Here is a 16,277-nt window from a genome sequence, read left to right as displayed (position 1 = left end):
AGATCTCAGATTACCAAAAGGGAGTAAATAAACCTATCTCTGATTATTTCAGACAGGTTATGAAAGAGAAGAAAGGAAGCTACAAAGAAGTCCACAGAAACTCCTTCTGAGTGCTGAAGTGGAGAATCACCTGAAGAAGTAATACCAGGTTGGTCAGCACCAAAATGGCTGGTCACGGAAGGGCAGGACTGTGATAAGCAGGATGTGATAAAAAGCCATCCGTAAGTAACAGACACAAAACAGAGTACAATATCTAGACAGGAGACAATAGGGCAGACAGTCCTTGAAGCTTTGCCACCCAAAAGGTTGATGAGATGTCCCAGCCAGTTAGTTCCACATAATCAATCAAGTGAGACATTCTCCAATCTTCTTGACGTCTCTCTTCTGATGGAATCAGTGCAAAATGAACTAAAGCTCACACATTCTCTCTGTTGCCCCATGGTATCTTTTAGACTCTGGAAAACTCAAGTAGAGTAATTCCTGTCTAGACTGCTCAAGTTTGATTACCTGAAACATCACCTTTGAGAAGAGCACTTCTAGCAGAAGGGATAAAAGCCTGTCCAGGGAAAGGCTGAAGTAGAGAAGCCAATCACAAAAGAAACACACTTCAGCAACTTAAAACTTTACATTCAGACATAATTCATGAAAGGCAAGAAAGATACTTTGTTAGAAAATGAGAAATAAGCTGATCTAAAGCTTCTCTATTTTTTACTTTCTAAAAGAAAAAAGATGGATTCCAGAAAAACACTGAAAAGGAATAAGGCATGGGGGAGGGTGAACATAAGGATTTCAACAGGTGATGTGACTCCTAAGAAGGCAGAGATATTAAGGAACAGTGAGTAACTTTTAAAACTGAGCAAAAGGGGGGAAAAAAGACTGTGAGTAGAAGGGGAAAGACCACATCTTATCATTTTTGTCTAAAAGGTAACAGCAAGATTCTATATAGGAAAACAGAGACAGGGAATTATTTGTAAAAAGGCAAACAGAAGATAAAAGCTGAAAAAATGATAATCACAGCTAGAATTCCAAGTACTTGAAAAATTGTGTTGGACAAGTTTTGTTAGGAAAATGACAAAATTTCTGGATTAAAAAGAATACTCATAGAATCATTGTCTATGAAAGCAGCGACCATGATCACTGTATTTCTTTCAGAGGCTCCCACAGCGGGAGCCAGGACCAGAAGAATAACAAGAGGGAGATGAACAGACAAGAATAAAAGGGGAGCAAGCCAGAATCTGATGGCAGCATCAACTTTGAGATAGGAGAAGAGACAGATTAATTCAGAGGATGAAAGCAAATTAAACATAGGAGAAGAAAAAGGAGAGGGAAAAATGGCCAACAGTTATTAAGAGATTACCGACAGACAGTAGAGGAAAGCAGAATGATACATTTGTGGGCAAGAGCTGAGAGGTGATTGAGTGCTGTCAAGATTCAGGAGAGTCAGAGAAGGAACACAAAGGAAAGACTGCAGAAATGACAACTCAAGCATGTAATCCTTTCAAAGGGATTTTGAGAAGGTAAAGAACACAGAAAAGTGGTTATGTGCAAGAACCACTCAGTATGGCACAGGTACAATTTCAAGAGTGTATTTCCTTGTGTGTGTACCAGTCCAGAAAGCCACCCTCCATCCACCACTGATAGGGGCTTTCTGTGCAGTTTCACTGTCGGACACATCAAACCTGAGCATCTCAGGGGATCTGGAAAAAGCAGTTATGGTTATGGAGTAACACTGGCTCCTTGTGCAACAAAGCCAAGGGATCATTTGAATGAGTGCAACTATCAGGAGACAGACACTGCCATATGTCTGTTTAAAGCACATTTAGAAGTCTGTAGCTGCAACTCCGCAATTGAAAGGTTTTCTATCAAGAAAACTGGCTTTGATGACTCTGGCATTTTAAACACTGACAGACAACACAAGTACAGGCTCTCCTGAAATCCTACGCTCATAGTATCACAAAAAGTTAACTGAGTCCCTGTAAAAACTTGAAGGCAAACTAGGAAGAGGAGGAAAGCAGTAAAATAAAAAAGAAAGGCTTCAGCTACTATTAATTTGGAACAGACTAACTTTCACAACAGATTAAAATTTAAGACGACTAAGACTAATACTCTGATTGATAATATCTACCACAATCACATTTAAAGTACAAACCCAACTCGTTCTTATTCACACAAAGTAATCACAGTGGTTTCAGAAAAATTACTCAGGGCATATGAGATATTAGAACCTGGCTGAATTTCATAGAAACCAGTAGAAAACCAAACTGGAAAACAGTAGCAAATTACCCTTGCAAACAACCCTAAAACTAGCTGTGAACAGGTAATATCCTCAGCTTTAAGTTCCAGAATAACTGATGACAGATATTTTTCATGTGTACCGTGGTATTAAAAAAAAAAATGGGGAAAAAAATCACCTTGCTAGTTGAAGAGATGACTCATACTCCTCTGTCTCCCACACTTGGTTTTCCAAACAAGCACAGTGCAACTCCCTGATCTGTTATGCAGAAGGTGAAGAAAGGATAATGTGTTTTACAAAGTAATGTGGAAATCTTACAACAAGCTGTTCAAAGCAATATGCAATTCCTTTAGAGCCTGTTTTCCGAAGATACAGAATTGATTGCAAAAGGAATGAGAGCACTTAATATCTTCCAGAACTAAGCTTCTGCTGGAGACTGTTGCTCTGCACCAGGTTCCAAACAACTAACATTCAGGTGAAGATAACTGCAGTGAACAGAAAGGAACTCCAATCAACTGCCCCAGCATCCTTTTATTCTCAAACAGTGGGACAGCTGATGCTACTTTTGTTGTCAGTGACAGGTTCTAGTAACAGTATGGAATATATTGAGAACTGAGAGACAACTGCACATGCACAGAATATAAAATTGCTCTTCTACTGGAAGAAATTGCTTAGCATGAGAAGATGGATTAAATGACATCAGAGCAATAAGACCATTAAGAGCAAAGTTATCACTGTTCCTCCTACTGTTGCTTTTTTCTGTACAGAAGTTTGCTAAAAACTTAGTCTTTTCATCTGAATTTGACTAGTGATCTAATAGGTGGTAGAAGAGTGTACATTGTCTGCAATGCATACAGGTAATCTCAGATGTGGGAAAGTCAATGTGCGCATTCTTTTGCTTATCTGTGCACCTGCCTCCTCCTGAAAACTCCTTCCTGTTGACTGACAAGGACAACTTTACATCCATCCCACTAAAGAAGCCACATACTCTCATCCTCTGCCCATAGCAAGAAAGCAGCTCTCTCTATTTTAAGAAGCAGAGGGCAAACCAGCACATTAGTAAATGAAGAATAAATATTTATTTAGATGTCATACTTTGAGGCAAAAAAAAAAAACCCAAACCAAAACCACAACAACAAAAACAAAACCCCAACAAGACCAAAACAATACATCACCTGCTTGCCCAAAGGATACTTCGGAAGAGAAGATGTGAAAACATGAAGACATCTCAGAATTGAAACGTAATTTTCATGGTAAACATATAAGTCCTCCAGCAACCTCTCTGTTTCTTTCTACAATAATAGAATAATTTTAAAAGTAATTCTGACATCCATTTAAAATTCCCATAAAGCACTTAAAATGACTCTGAAGTTTTGATATTGTAGTGTGCTATGGTTTTAAATCCTTAAATTGAGACTACTAAGCAAATGAGCAGTATTTCAACAGTTTGCTCTATTCCCACTGCATATTGTTACCTTTTGCTATTGACTAGTATTATTACTCAACCATTTTCAGCTATATTTAGGCCTTTAGACTTGAAATGTCTTCTCACAGCAATGAGAGCATACACTATTCCTTTAGCAGGCAGTGAGAATTTGCATAGTTACTTTTACTCATAAACTTGCATTTTTACACTACATATGCATTTAAAATTTTGTCTCTTATATTGTGGGTGGCTGTTGTTTTTATTACTTATATGTACATAAAAAGACCAGTTCACAGAAAAAAAAAAGAAAGATTCAGTTGCTGAACCTATGTGTTTTTAATTTGACTTTTGCTCATTCATCTGTTGACAACTGCAGAAATAAAAAAATCATATTTAAGAAAAAGAAATTATTGATTAGTGCTGCTGAATTTTCTGCATGGCACCACATTATCACTGGCCTCCCATAGAAGCACATATTAACACTTCTGGAAAGCCACACTCGAAAATTTTGGTAACTGTACTAAAGTCATTTAGTCTTTGCGGTCATTACATCTAAGTCTGTGAATCAAAAGATCTTCTCTCCTCTGTCTTCAATCAAAAATAAAGAGGAAAAACCACAGGATCCTCTGCATATTTTATTACCCTTTTGCCTAACTCTGAGCAAACTATTCCAAATGGAAAGAGAAAAAGCAAAATAAGCCACTGAAGTTTTCTAGAGTTAAACTGAAACAAAGGGTATCAAAGAGAAAAGCAAAACCTTGTGGACAGGGATTATAAGGAAGTACAGATGTATGGAAAGAAAAGGTATGAAGACTGTAAAGACTGAAAGTAACAAAGACAGTACTACAGAGAGCTTTCTGACATTAAAAAAAGTTTTAAATTATTAAAAACATTAACAATCTTTCACCTCATAGACTTTTTATATGTGGAAATTAAGGAGTCATTGACATCACTGTTAAGGCAAGTTCTAAAACCTTAGGGTAGACATTCACAAGTCTGTATTTTAATTTAGAAAAAAATTATCCCCACCACAAAATAAGCTAGGAAAAGAAAACAAGTTCTCTCTAATGCTGCTTCATCAACCTTATTTCCCCAAATCCCAAGCACTAGCATAGCTATGCTTCTCTCATCTTGGTCCTAGCTCAAGCCAGATATAGTTAATATAAATAAATAGCAATGTATTTTGCCAAATAATTAAGTGCAAAGGCATAATCCGTTTTGGAAGAGTTTGAAAATGTCATTAGAAGAGTATCCAACATTATTTCCAGAACAGAGAATGCCACATTTACATAGTTTCAAACTAAATTTGCCATGAAACATTTTCAACAGATTTGTTAATAATTACGATGTAAAACTGCTTTTTAAAACTGATTACTTTAAATAGGTGAAACTCTTCCCACCATCATTAAAAAAGTGCTAACAACACAGAACATAAATGAAGCTAATACAGTGTATTGCACATTCAGGGGCTAAACTGGAAGACTAAAGTGACCTGGTGCTGAAACATCAAGTTCATGTGAAAGATTACTATAGTGACTTTGAAAGTGTTTCCAAAGCTGGGCATGACACTGTAGATTAGCAGGACATCAGAATAAACAGCACCTCATTAATGCAGCAGTAGGACCTTTCTTTCCCAGACAGAATATTCTGCCAGCCTGGAAAGGCAGTAACAGTCCCACCTCTATTGTGGAGATTAGAACAAGTGCCTTCAATTAGTATCTGTGAAATGCATCATATGCACCTAAGCATGAGAATTCCAGCTTCCTTCCCAAAGTTAAAAGGTGAGGCTTGTGAAATAAGGGGTGTATTATTAACATGTAAGCATATAAATACATTCCATGTATTAAACATTAAAAACATAAAAAGTTTAAACTGATGAGCATTCAACTTCTAAAGCAGGTGTGAATAAAGGTGTGAAGAGTAGCAGCTTAAGTTACTTTTGCCAATGAAGATAATGGATCATAAAATGATGTGAAATCATATCTCTTCTTGAATACTGTTACTGTACTTGCAATGTTGCCTGCTCTTAACCTCCCCTCCAGCCATTACCACTGTTCTTCACAACTGAAAAAAGCCTTAACACACCAGGCAAGTAAGTACCATTTGCCTTGCAGGTTAGAAATACTTGAAATGAAGAGTCAGGAGAAGCCCTTTACCTTCAGCAATGCTTCTACTGGGAATGGCTCAGATGGTGAAAATAACCAACAGATTTTTGTTGAATTCCTAAAGCGCTCACAGTAGTAGTGGTCTGACTTCAATCAGTTGGCAAAGCTTCAGATAAACATGTAACAAATTAGTTTTAATCCTGCATGAGGTCTAGTGTGAATGTGTGCCTTGGGACACAGACCCTGCCCTACTGAGTTCAATCAGAAGGATTAAGAGCTTATGAAATACCCTCAAAGATGACTTACACATTCTTCAAACACCTAACTGACCTTCCAAGAAAGTCAGTCTGAGTAATAATGAAAAGATCTAGCCATAAATAAACCTTGGATCCTTCTTTTTAAGCAATTATATTTCTAGACATAGCTAAAAATTGATGTAAGAAAGTTGTGCAGCTTCATATAAAGGCTGACCTGGCAACCCTAGAGATTTGGAATTTTGACCTGATAATCCTAATTCCTCATTACGGGTCACGAATCACAGTATATTCTGTATGAAAGATGTGAAACAGAACTATACAACTTGGTCTTGTATTTTATTATGTTCCACAAAGTGATATTTTGGGCAAGTTATTTCTGTTCTCCAAAGACATGCTTAAAATTTTACCTTTAAGAAGCTGTCATTTGTCAGCAGTTCAATCTGTTTCCCTGACTCCTGCTTTTCCACATACCTTATGGCAAGAAAAAAAAAAACCCAACATAAAATTATAATGCAAAGGAAGATTCTAGGGTTAAAAACATTTAAAATGCTTATGCTGCTATAAGAAATACATATCTTTCTTTGGAAAGATTCAAAAAGCACAGTCAAATCCAACAAGTTGAAAGGCCATTCCAAAAATCTAGAGATTATGCTTCAAATCAGCTTAAGATGTTCAAAAGTGATTTATGGTTATTTGTCAGAATAACTTGTTTCTGTATTAAGAATGAGAAGAAAAAAAGTAAATTCAATTGATTACACATCACAGAAACTGTACTCTATAGACTAGAACATTAAGGCTTCCTGAAGCTATTTAGAAATGTCCTCTGTTTGATCAATTTGCCTTTGCTATAGAAACATGCACAAATGAATTACAGTGTTCACAGAACTACATTTACAGATTCTTTTAATCTTTTTTAAAGCTGACTCAATACATCATTGTCCAAAAAATGTATTTCCACCTTTACCTTCTAAAAGAGGGCAGTCTCCGAATGTTTTCACACTGAGCATGTGATAAAGAATAAACTCTCTTCTTAAGATCTACCAGGTGGCAACACAGTACACTGAGAGGCTGGGAATAGAAGTGCTCCACAATACAAAGCTGAAAAACAAACCAAGAACTAGGGATGTTAAGAAAATTCATCTCCCTGCTATATCTACCGCTTAATGCTTTCTTACCACTACACTGCATAAACTACAATGGTAGTAATGGTACTCCTTTAAAAATTAATTACAATTCATAAATATTCCATAAGTCACTACAGGACATTGATTATACAGTTGTACACAGTCACATAATTACCTTCTTTGCTGTATGTGTTATTCATTTTCAATACCTCAGCTTTTCCCACTACTTATGTAACATCACACCTAGATATAATGGCATCATCATATATGACATCATCATCATTATCTGACATATATGATGTAATATAATGACATCATCACCAATGATGGTGATCTCTTGTATTTCTCACTTCAAAAATCTGATCTGAAATTGCTTCATCCTTGAATACTTTTAACACACAAGGACACAGTCATACACTGTCAGGTCTAAAATATGTATTTTCATGTCAGGCCAATGGAGAAGTACTAAATTTTGATCACTCTTTCAATAAGAGGAGCTGAAACCTATGATAGCCCACAAAGGTCTTTCTTCAGAAAGAGGTACTTATGGCCAGGATTCTTCTCCTGGCCATGTGCAATCACTGAGTCTTATATACTAAAAAATCAGAGAAGTTGTAAATGTGTATGACATTAAAAGGGCATATTTTACTAGCAGGTTCACACATGGAACTAGGCATGAAAGAAACCATTTCACAACCCTGCATTAAAACAGATGACATATACATATTCCGCTACATCTTCTTCAGAGAACTCTTGTCTGCAATCCACAAAACCTACAAGGAGACCTAGACACAGAAATACATCTCAACGTGAAGAACCATAATAAGACAATAAAAACTTAACTATCATGCTCTGTACAGACTCTTTTTGGAAATCCTCTGAGCTCTTCCAGTTTGTCTCCTGAGAGAGGGTAAATGTAACTCCCACATTGATACACAACTGCTTGGAGCACAAGTATTACCTCCTCTGAGGCACCAAGTAAATGACCCTGCAGCTCCTATTTCCCTGAAAAGGCAAGAAGTGTGCATCCAGAATTGTGCCAGAGGAGTTCAAATGGGGAAGAGACACTGCAGTAGCCTACTCACACCAAGACAAACCAGAGCCCAAGGAGCCAGTACAGATCAGGACTGGGGAGTTCTGCCAGGGGTGTTAGAAAGCTACAAATTAATCTTGTAAAATGCAGCTCTTGCCGCTCACTAAGCCAGACCACCCTTTTAAATGTAACCTCAAAACATGGTGGGGTTTGTGGCAAAGTAAGCTTTTAATTGCCTCTTCATACAGGTCCCACAAGTTTGCTTTTAAACCCTTACCAGCAAAGATTTTAAAATTTCCATCTATTCACAGACCAAACTGTTTCCAAAGGGTACATTTTCATGCAATTTAGTAATACTAGGACCTAAGAAATCTTTCAGCACCTAGTAAGTACCTTTCGTTTTCACCACCATAATTTGAATTCTTGTAACCATTGCCTACCTGAAATCCTTTGATAAAATTCTGGACAGAAAAATCATGGTACAGGAATATGTTGATAAGAACCTGCAGAACTTTTTCTCCCAGTTTAAAGGGAAACCGAGATGTCAGAAGCAGCTAAAAGGGAGACAAAAAGAAAAGGTAGCCACAGCAGAAATTTTCTCCTGAATTCAAATCAGAAAAACTTATATATACAACTTGATACAACTCTTGGTATGTGTTAACATTCAACTAAATGAGATACTAAATACACTGCCAGCTTCTAAAAACAGTTCTCTACTAAAATATCCATGCAAAGACTGATTTTCAGTTTTTATTTTACCACACTTTCGTAAGTATCTTTCACTAATACATTTTAAGTTAATTTTGCTTAATCTATTTTTGTGAAATTACAAATAGAACAGAGACTGCTGTAATAAACAATGATACCACTACTTTCAGTATGTGTAACAGAGATTCTGAAAATCCTGTGGTCTACCAAGAATCCACAGGCACAACATTTATATGACTTGAACATATGGATAACTCAGCTAATGTTCCACAGGTGGCAAAACTCAGGCTGAACGTCATTTTTCAGAATTTTAGCTAACTTTCAAAGCTATCTTTTTCTGGAACAAAGTAAAACTGAAATCAAAGCTCAACTTTAATGAAGTAGAGTGAATGCCAAAGTGTGAATTGCACAAGGCAATGCAAATGAAAGATGAAAGCAGGTGTGTGTGTGTGTGTGTCTGTCTCAGTATGAGAAGGACACTCTCAGTATTGCACTACTCTGCAGCTGCAAGCAGAAATACCTAAAATCCACAGCTTCCAGGAACAGAGTCCTTTCCAAAACCTTCAGACAAACCTGCCTTTAAAGGCCACACATATAAACTCTGCTTCAAGACACACCCCCTCATTTCTATTTAGAAAAGGAATTACCTTGTCAATTATAGTAGACAGGTGCTCCTTACAGGAAAGGGACTGGAAAAGCTCTATGCACAGCAGAGAGGAAACTGAGTGAGGAAGTAGTCTGTGGATAATCATTGGTGATGTAGCGATTCCAAAAATCAGCACTAGAGGTAATTCATGGATATGCTGACTGGAAAACGAGGGAAGGGAAAAAAAGTAATAGTTACATTGTAGAAGCTTGTGTAACAAATGCATTATATTCCTACTACTACACTGAGTTTAAACGCAGAAAGGGGTAAATTAAAAGATCAGCTGCCAGTAAACCAAAAGAGGAATTGATGTGGAAAAAAATTAAAAAGAAAGGATGCTATTTAAAGCCCTAAAATAGACGGGCTAATTCCCTAAAATTCCATTCTCAGATTCAGATTTCAGAGAGTGGTACAAAAAGCCCGATTTCAGTTAGTCTTGCGCTGATACCTTCCCAAAAAGTTATATTCAGAGAACTGAGTCTTGTGATAGCATTTTTTCAAAGATACAGAGAAAAAATAAGATACATTAAATAGGTAACAGCCAAGAAAATTTACAAGATTCACACCCTTTAATAAATTCAAAATAAATATGAAATATCTCCTTTCTTAAGTGTATTCCAATCATAGTTAAAAAAATTTCAACTTCTACAGATTAATCCTCCTCTTCTGATAATTTTTTAGTACTTGCTTTAGAACTGAAAATCAGGACTGAATGTGTATTCCTTGAGGACAGCATACAATCTACACAAAATACAGCGTTTTCAGTATCGTGTCATCATTATTTTCCATTTTAAGTAGCTTCACAGAGATATAAAATATGCTGTCTTAAACACCTTCTAGGTTAAAATTGTCAGTTTATTCCTTTCCTTTGGTTTTGCCCCAGCAACTTTCTGACTTTGGATTTTAATCGTTATCCCACAAGTACTTCATTTCTCTAACTCCTTAAAAGAAATTGCTGAAGACAAACATCAGAACTTGTGATTAATGAATCAGAGGAACCTCTCACATTTACCCACTTCGCCTTTGTTTAAGATGAGATGAAGATAACAACACAAGCTGCACAACTTCTTGCTGGTGGCACAGCAAGTGAATTGCCTAGGCCTCGTTCAGAGGAAACATCAGGGGCACACACTGCAGCTCCCATTCTAACACCTCCAAATGGAGTCCCCAGTGTTAGCTGGAGACTTAAATGCAAGATGCTCTTTTTGGAGAGCAGCACGAATTTTTGATTAACATGCCTGAGATTACATTAAGGAAGACAGGCTAAAGAAAAACAGAAGTACAGGAGCACCTGAAGAAGTCAGCTGCAGATTAGATTCTGTCCAGCTGGGGAAGTTTTATATACACCCCTATTAGTAAGCTAGTGGCCTTAAAGCAGCAGCATTATTACATCAGTAGTCATAGAAAAATACACTCTGCAAACAATTTTAAAAGATCTAGACATCTTAAAAATTTAGTTCCACATTCACAAATTCTGTAACCCCGAGTACCAGTAAATCCTGCTACATGAAGTATTAAATCAGCCACTCCTTATCTCAACCTGGCCCTTAGGCACTTTGGTTCACAGTCTCAAGTTTAGCTTTAGCATAATTTAACCCTGAAAGCTAGCAAGCAGTTTTCTGCTCAATCACTGCTGCAAAGAAGCTGCACCAATATTTTGTTCCAGTGCTTCACTGGCCTCAACATTACATTTCAAAACAGCTGCAAATAGAAAATGGGTAAAGAAGTGGAAGAACTGAAGTTCAAGTCGCATTACCTGCTGATCACTATGAAGTCTTGAAGAACTTTGGTGGTGAAACTTTCCATGTCTTTGAATATGACTACAACTGGAGGAGACTGCCAGTGTCTAGAGGAGGAATTTCTTTTTTTGCTTGGAGTTCCAGAATCTGTTTTCTTTAAAGTCATTAATTAAACATTAATACACAGAAGCCAGCAAAATAAAAAAGACTGAATCACATCATTATGGTATTATAATACTCCAAAGTGACATGACTGACTTTTTGTCAGCTGTATTTATTCTGAGCACCTTGAACTGCCATTTTTCTTCCTTCTGTTTGGCACAGCATGAAGTACAAAGAATAAATAGATTTTAAACATGCAGTACAACAATGATAAGATTAACTCTGAGAGACAGAACTGCTGGAGTTCTGTTGGGAATGAGGGAGAAGATTTGAATTGTGTACACAGACATTGCTTATTTTCTATCTCTTTACCCAGTAATAAAAAGAGCATGCACTGAGTACACTTTTGTTTATCACACTACTCCAACGAAGGCATTAGAAAATCAGTTGTAACTTGTATTCATGACAGAAACAAAATTTAAAACTTCAATAGCTTTAGCAAACATAAAGATGCACAAACATTTTGAAAGTTATTTCCTTACTGCTTGCCAATACAGTGTGGGCTGCAGATGATATCATGGCTCATTAGCACTAGTACAGTACCTTTGCCCTGGATGGCTGTTCTTCTGTAAAGTTTTGTTTTAATAAACAAAATATCTCAGCACTCCAGGGAGAAAAGCATTTGGCATGAAGCTGAAACTGCATTTTAGGCTTCCAGTTCCCAATTAAATATGATTAAGTACTTCTTGCTTGAGTTTCAGAATTCTGAAATTCATACATTATCAGTAACTAATTCCACATTTGTTTTATGTGTCACATATTCAAATCACCTCAATATCACGTTATTTTTTAGTATTACATTAAAAATTAACTTTTGGCACTATCCCACAGAAAGCTGAGTTATTAAATTTCTGTTTTTAACACATCTAAAGGTCAGGAGTTTTCATAAACTGGAGATAAAATACATACCTTTGTTACACTCTCATACCAGCTGATAAGAGAAAGCATTGAACAGCGTATTCTATTCTGTGGAACCTGCACACAGTCCTCATCTTCCAGTGAGTCCACCTCTATATCACAGTTCATCAGCTGCCCCATCAGCTTCTGCATCAGATTTTTTATGGCTTGACAAAGCATTTTTAGAAATGTGGTAAAGACATTTGGTTATCTGGCAACAATTCTCTGTCTCATACCATAAAAAAACTACCCCCCAAGTTATTAGCCATTATTTTCCACATTTCTAATTATTCTCCTTTTCTCTCCAGAATGCACATCTCATGCTCCTGGAAGCATTAATGATATGCATGCTGTTCATGCAATTTGCCTAGATGGCAACAACTGAGATTAAGGTGTTGGTCTTCCATCTTTACCTGAGCTCCAGCCATATGCTGCTAAGAGTGACCTAGAAATAAGCAAGGCAGCCACTCCACAGAACTGAGGATGCTGCCATATGTGATTTTAATCCTTTTACTTAAAAAATAAAAAAGAAGCAAGGAGGGTGGGACAACTTTATTCTACCCATTCTCTCACTAAATAATGTGAGTGTAAACATTTAAAAAGTGGAATGCACACATCCCCTGTCCAATTAAACAAGAAGAAAACCAACCTACAACATTAACATGCAATACACTAAGCAGCATGTTCTTAACTGTTGTGCTACAGCTAAGTAGCATTTCATTCTTCACTGTTTTAAACTGAACTGGATACTTCTCAAAATACAGTAGGCATTGCTCGGGTGATACAGGTTTGAGCAAATCTTTGGGAAGTCTTCAAGATGCCTCTGTCCATTACTGTTACATTTAGGGGCAAAAGCTAGAATTCCTAGTTAATTGGTATCTTACTCAAAAGAACCAGCTATACTGTTGCAGTATTTACCTGGGCAATCTTTGGCTTCCAGAAGGGCTACATAAGGAGTAATGTTATCCTGAAGAACATCTGAGAGACCTCTGAAAGTCAAGTCATGATCTGTAACATTTACACCTAGAAAAAAAAAAAAAGGTCAAATTTTTAAGGGCATTTTCCCGATGACTTGTGAACACAATGATTGGACAATAAACTGAACAGTAGACAAAAAACAGAAGATACCTCAAATATTGAAAGAAAGAATGAAAAGTATTACATCAGCTGTGAGGAAAGATGAAAAACTAAAACAAGATCAAAGTCCCTGATTAGTCACCAATTGAGAGAAAATAGGAGTCACTCTGAATACCCCTCATCATATAGCTTGGTCGGGTTTTTTAAAGTTTTCTCAAGGGTGCAAACCTGCAAGAAGCAGGACTGGTTTTCTGACATCTCTCAGAGGCCATCCACAGCTGTGCAAGGCCTGCAGACAGGAAGTTAAATTCACCTTCTCTAGAAGAATACACTATCCCTACCTGGATCCTCTCATGGTTCACATAAAGAGGAAAATTCCTGTAAATTGCTGTGAAACTCAGTCTGAATTCACTATGAACTACTTAGTATTTACTGCCTTTGTTAATATCCTTAATCAACAGAAAAAAAGAACAAGCCCCTCCAGGAGGCAATTCAGAACCAAGCAATCCACAGAAACATTTGGAGCAGTAGTTTTTCACTTTCTATTACCTACAAAAGCAGAGTACCTTCCACTCTTTGTTCATGCCTACACGGTAAATTTGAAGCATAGGCCTGATTTTCATTTACCTAAAATAATCCACTGAAAATGTAATCAACTTGCCTTGAACCAGGGTTAGGATTTATAGGTACAAATATCTGAAAGAAAGGAGAAGAAAAAAAACCCCAAAAAACCCTTCAGAACCTCACTAACTCCATCTCCACCTATTTTCTTCACTCTCTGCTCTTTTCCCAAGATAAAGACACTACTTTCCTATATGTAAAGATGCACTGTAAGAACACGTATCAGAAATACAGAAGCTACATAATTCCAGGGTTAAGGTGTAGAAACCACCAAGCATGCTGGTGGCAGAAACAGGCACATAATCAAAGTTATCTCCAGTGCCTCGAACAAAAAAAACCCTCAAATCACTACCAGGTGCTTAAGAGAGACCTGTAAGGGAGTTGTTGACTTACTGGACTATTAAGGAACATAGACAAAAGGGGAAGGAGGTTTTATCTGACTTCCTTCTCCTCGCCCAATCTCTTCTGTTGACATGTTTGAAACTGATATTGCTCACAGTAATTGCTGGGACTCAGTTTCTTTGATGTGCCTGTGACTTTTAATCAGATGTACATTACAAAAAATACCTTAAAAAATTACCTAAGACAACAGCTGCAGTAGGGATTTCTCTGAACTTCATCCTGCAAGTCCACTTTGTTGTCTTCTCTTGAAAATCAGAATGAGACCGGCTTAAAAAACTCACCAAATTATCAAGCAACTGCTTATTCAAGTCTTCCTGTATTTGCTGCAAACATACATAGAGAGAATTGATCTATAAAAATGTGAAAACACCACTGCACCCTCCTTTTTCTACTCCTATCCTGCATAATCTTCAAACCTTAAAACTCCAGGGTTTTACAATTTCCTGTGATTTATAAACAACACTAACTTATTCCTTGTGTGGCAAACAGAGACATTTCCCTTTCTGGAACTTCTTGTCAAGTGGTTCAAGAATAATTTGAAAAGCAAGTGATCTTAACTGTGTTGTCACACAACAGGTTTTAAGAAGGAGAAAAAACCAACACACTGACAAAGCCTCAGTGATGTAGGCAGAAAAAAACAACATAATTAATTCTGGAACAATGTTCATAGAAATTCCTATTCTTCCATCTTACCTTACAAAACACCTGTAAACATTTTTCTGAGTGATCTAAATGAGAGCAAATATTCTGCTCCTCCAAATCTAATTTGGGATGAAAAAAGTAAAAATACTAATAAAGGAAATAATTAAATATGTTTTATAGGAAAAAATACTAAACCACATGACTCCTGTTGTGGTTTCAATTCGGTTTCCCGGCCAATGCACCATTTACGTCGTGGTTTTACATTTGCCAAATTTTGTTTACTAACTGAGAGATATGATTTTGGGAGAAAAAGGCGAAACAGGTACAACTTAAAAGTAAAAACAGATAGATTTTATTAATATACACTAAAGAAAAAGGAGAGAGAGACAAAAAAAAAACCAACATTCAAACACCTCCCCTCTTTGTTTCCAAATTGTTCACTTTTTCACTTAACACGGAGAGAGAACTATGATTTTTAGTTAGTTGCCACGATTTAAACACAATTGCTCAGAAATGCTGATGGAGGACCCTCCTCTACCCCTGGTCAGATTTGCAGATCTGTGGTCTTGAAAGCCACCAGACCTTTTCTTGTAGTGTGTTCTCCATAACTGTAGAGAGGCTCCTCTCCCAAGACGTAAAATCGTGTTTAAATCGTGGCAACTAACTAAAAATCATAGTTCTCTCTCTGTAAAACCACGACACTCCCATGTTTGCCACACCATCTTTTGACCTTCAGGATGATTTTCACACAACAATTTGTATAAGCAGGAACATATGAAAAGATGAGAGAAAGCCTGGGGAGATAAAAGTTTTCAAGGAAAATTTATGTCAGCAGTATTTTGTATTTCTTTTTTTAATCTGTGTGCCTTTGAAAATCCGCCCATAAACTAAGATATGCCTTCTGCTAAAACAGACAAGTTCAAGACACCTGAATATCAGGATACTCTGAAGTTCAGGATATCAATATATACTCCAGAACACACATGTTAGAAACAAGATTAAACCCTTGTTCCAAACAAAATCATCCGCAAGATGTATTAGCAACAAAAAGTGACGCACACAGCTGTGAACTTGATTTTAAGTGAAGTGGCAAAGGCCGTCTCTAGCAGCACTGAAGAGGCCACTATCAAAGAGTGATGGTCACTCTGATCTCCAGTGGATTGCACATGATGCCTGCTCAATAGCCTGAACTCCAGATCCATAAT

General features: G+C 36.9%; 1 protein-coding gene across 3 annotated transcripts in view; it reads right to left on the bottom strand.

Moving 5' to 3' along the window:
* Positions 1–16,277, bottom strand: part of ORC3 (origin recognition complex subunit 3) — a 35,825-nt gene that overhangs the window by 12,676 nt on the left and 6,872 nt on the right. For all 3 annotated transcript variants that reach the window (XM_066315120.1, XM_066315123.1, XM_066315122.1), the window contains exons 4-13: positions 14,609–14,753; positions 13,249–13,353; positions 12,343–12,497; positions 11,289–11,425; positions 9,534–9,693; positions 8,619–8,732; positions 6,986–7,119; positions 6,429–6,492; positions 3,409–3,525; positions 2,412–2,491 (exon numbers count right to left, since the gene is read on the bottom strand). In XM_066315120.1, coding sequence (XP_066171217.1) covers positions 2,412–2,491; positions 3,409–3,525; positions 6,429–6,492; positions 6,986–7,119; positions 8,619–8,732; positions 9,534–9,693; positions 11,289–11,425; positions 12,343–12,497; positions 13,249–13,353; positions 14,609–14,753 — 1,211 coding nt within the window. The remainder of the gene's footprint in view (positions 1–2,411; positions 2,492–3,408; positions 3,526–6,428; positions 6,493–6,985; positions 7,120–8,618; positions 8,733–9,533; positions 9,694–11,288; positions 11,426–12,342; positions 12,498–13,248; positions 13,354–14,608; positions 14,754–16,277) is intronic.

Source organism: Sylvia atricapilla, chromosome 3, assembly GCF_009819655.1.
Source record: "Sylvia atricapilla isolate bSylAtr1 chromosome 3, bSylAtr1.pri, whole genome shotgun sequence".
Classification (NCBI taxonomy): Eukaryota; Metazoa; Chordata; class Aves; order Passeriformes; family Sylviidae; genus Sylvia; species Sylvia atricapilla.
This window is presented reverse-complemented; position numbering and strand designations above follow the sequence as displayed.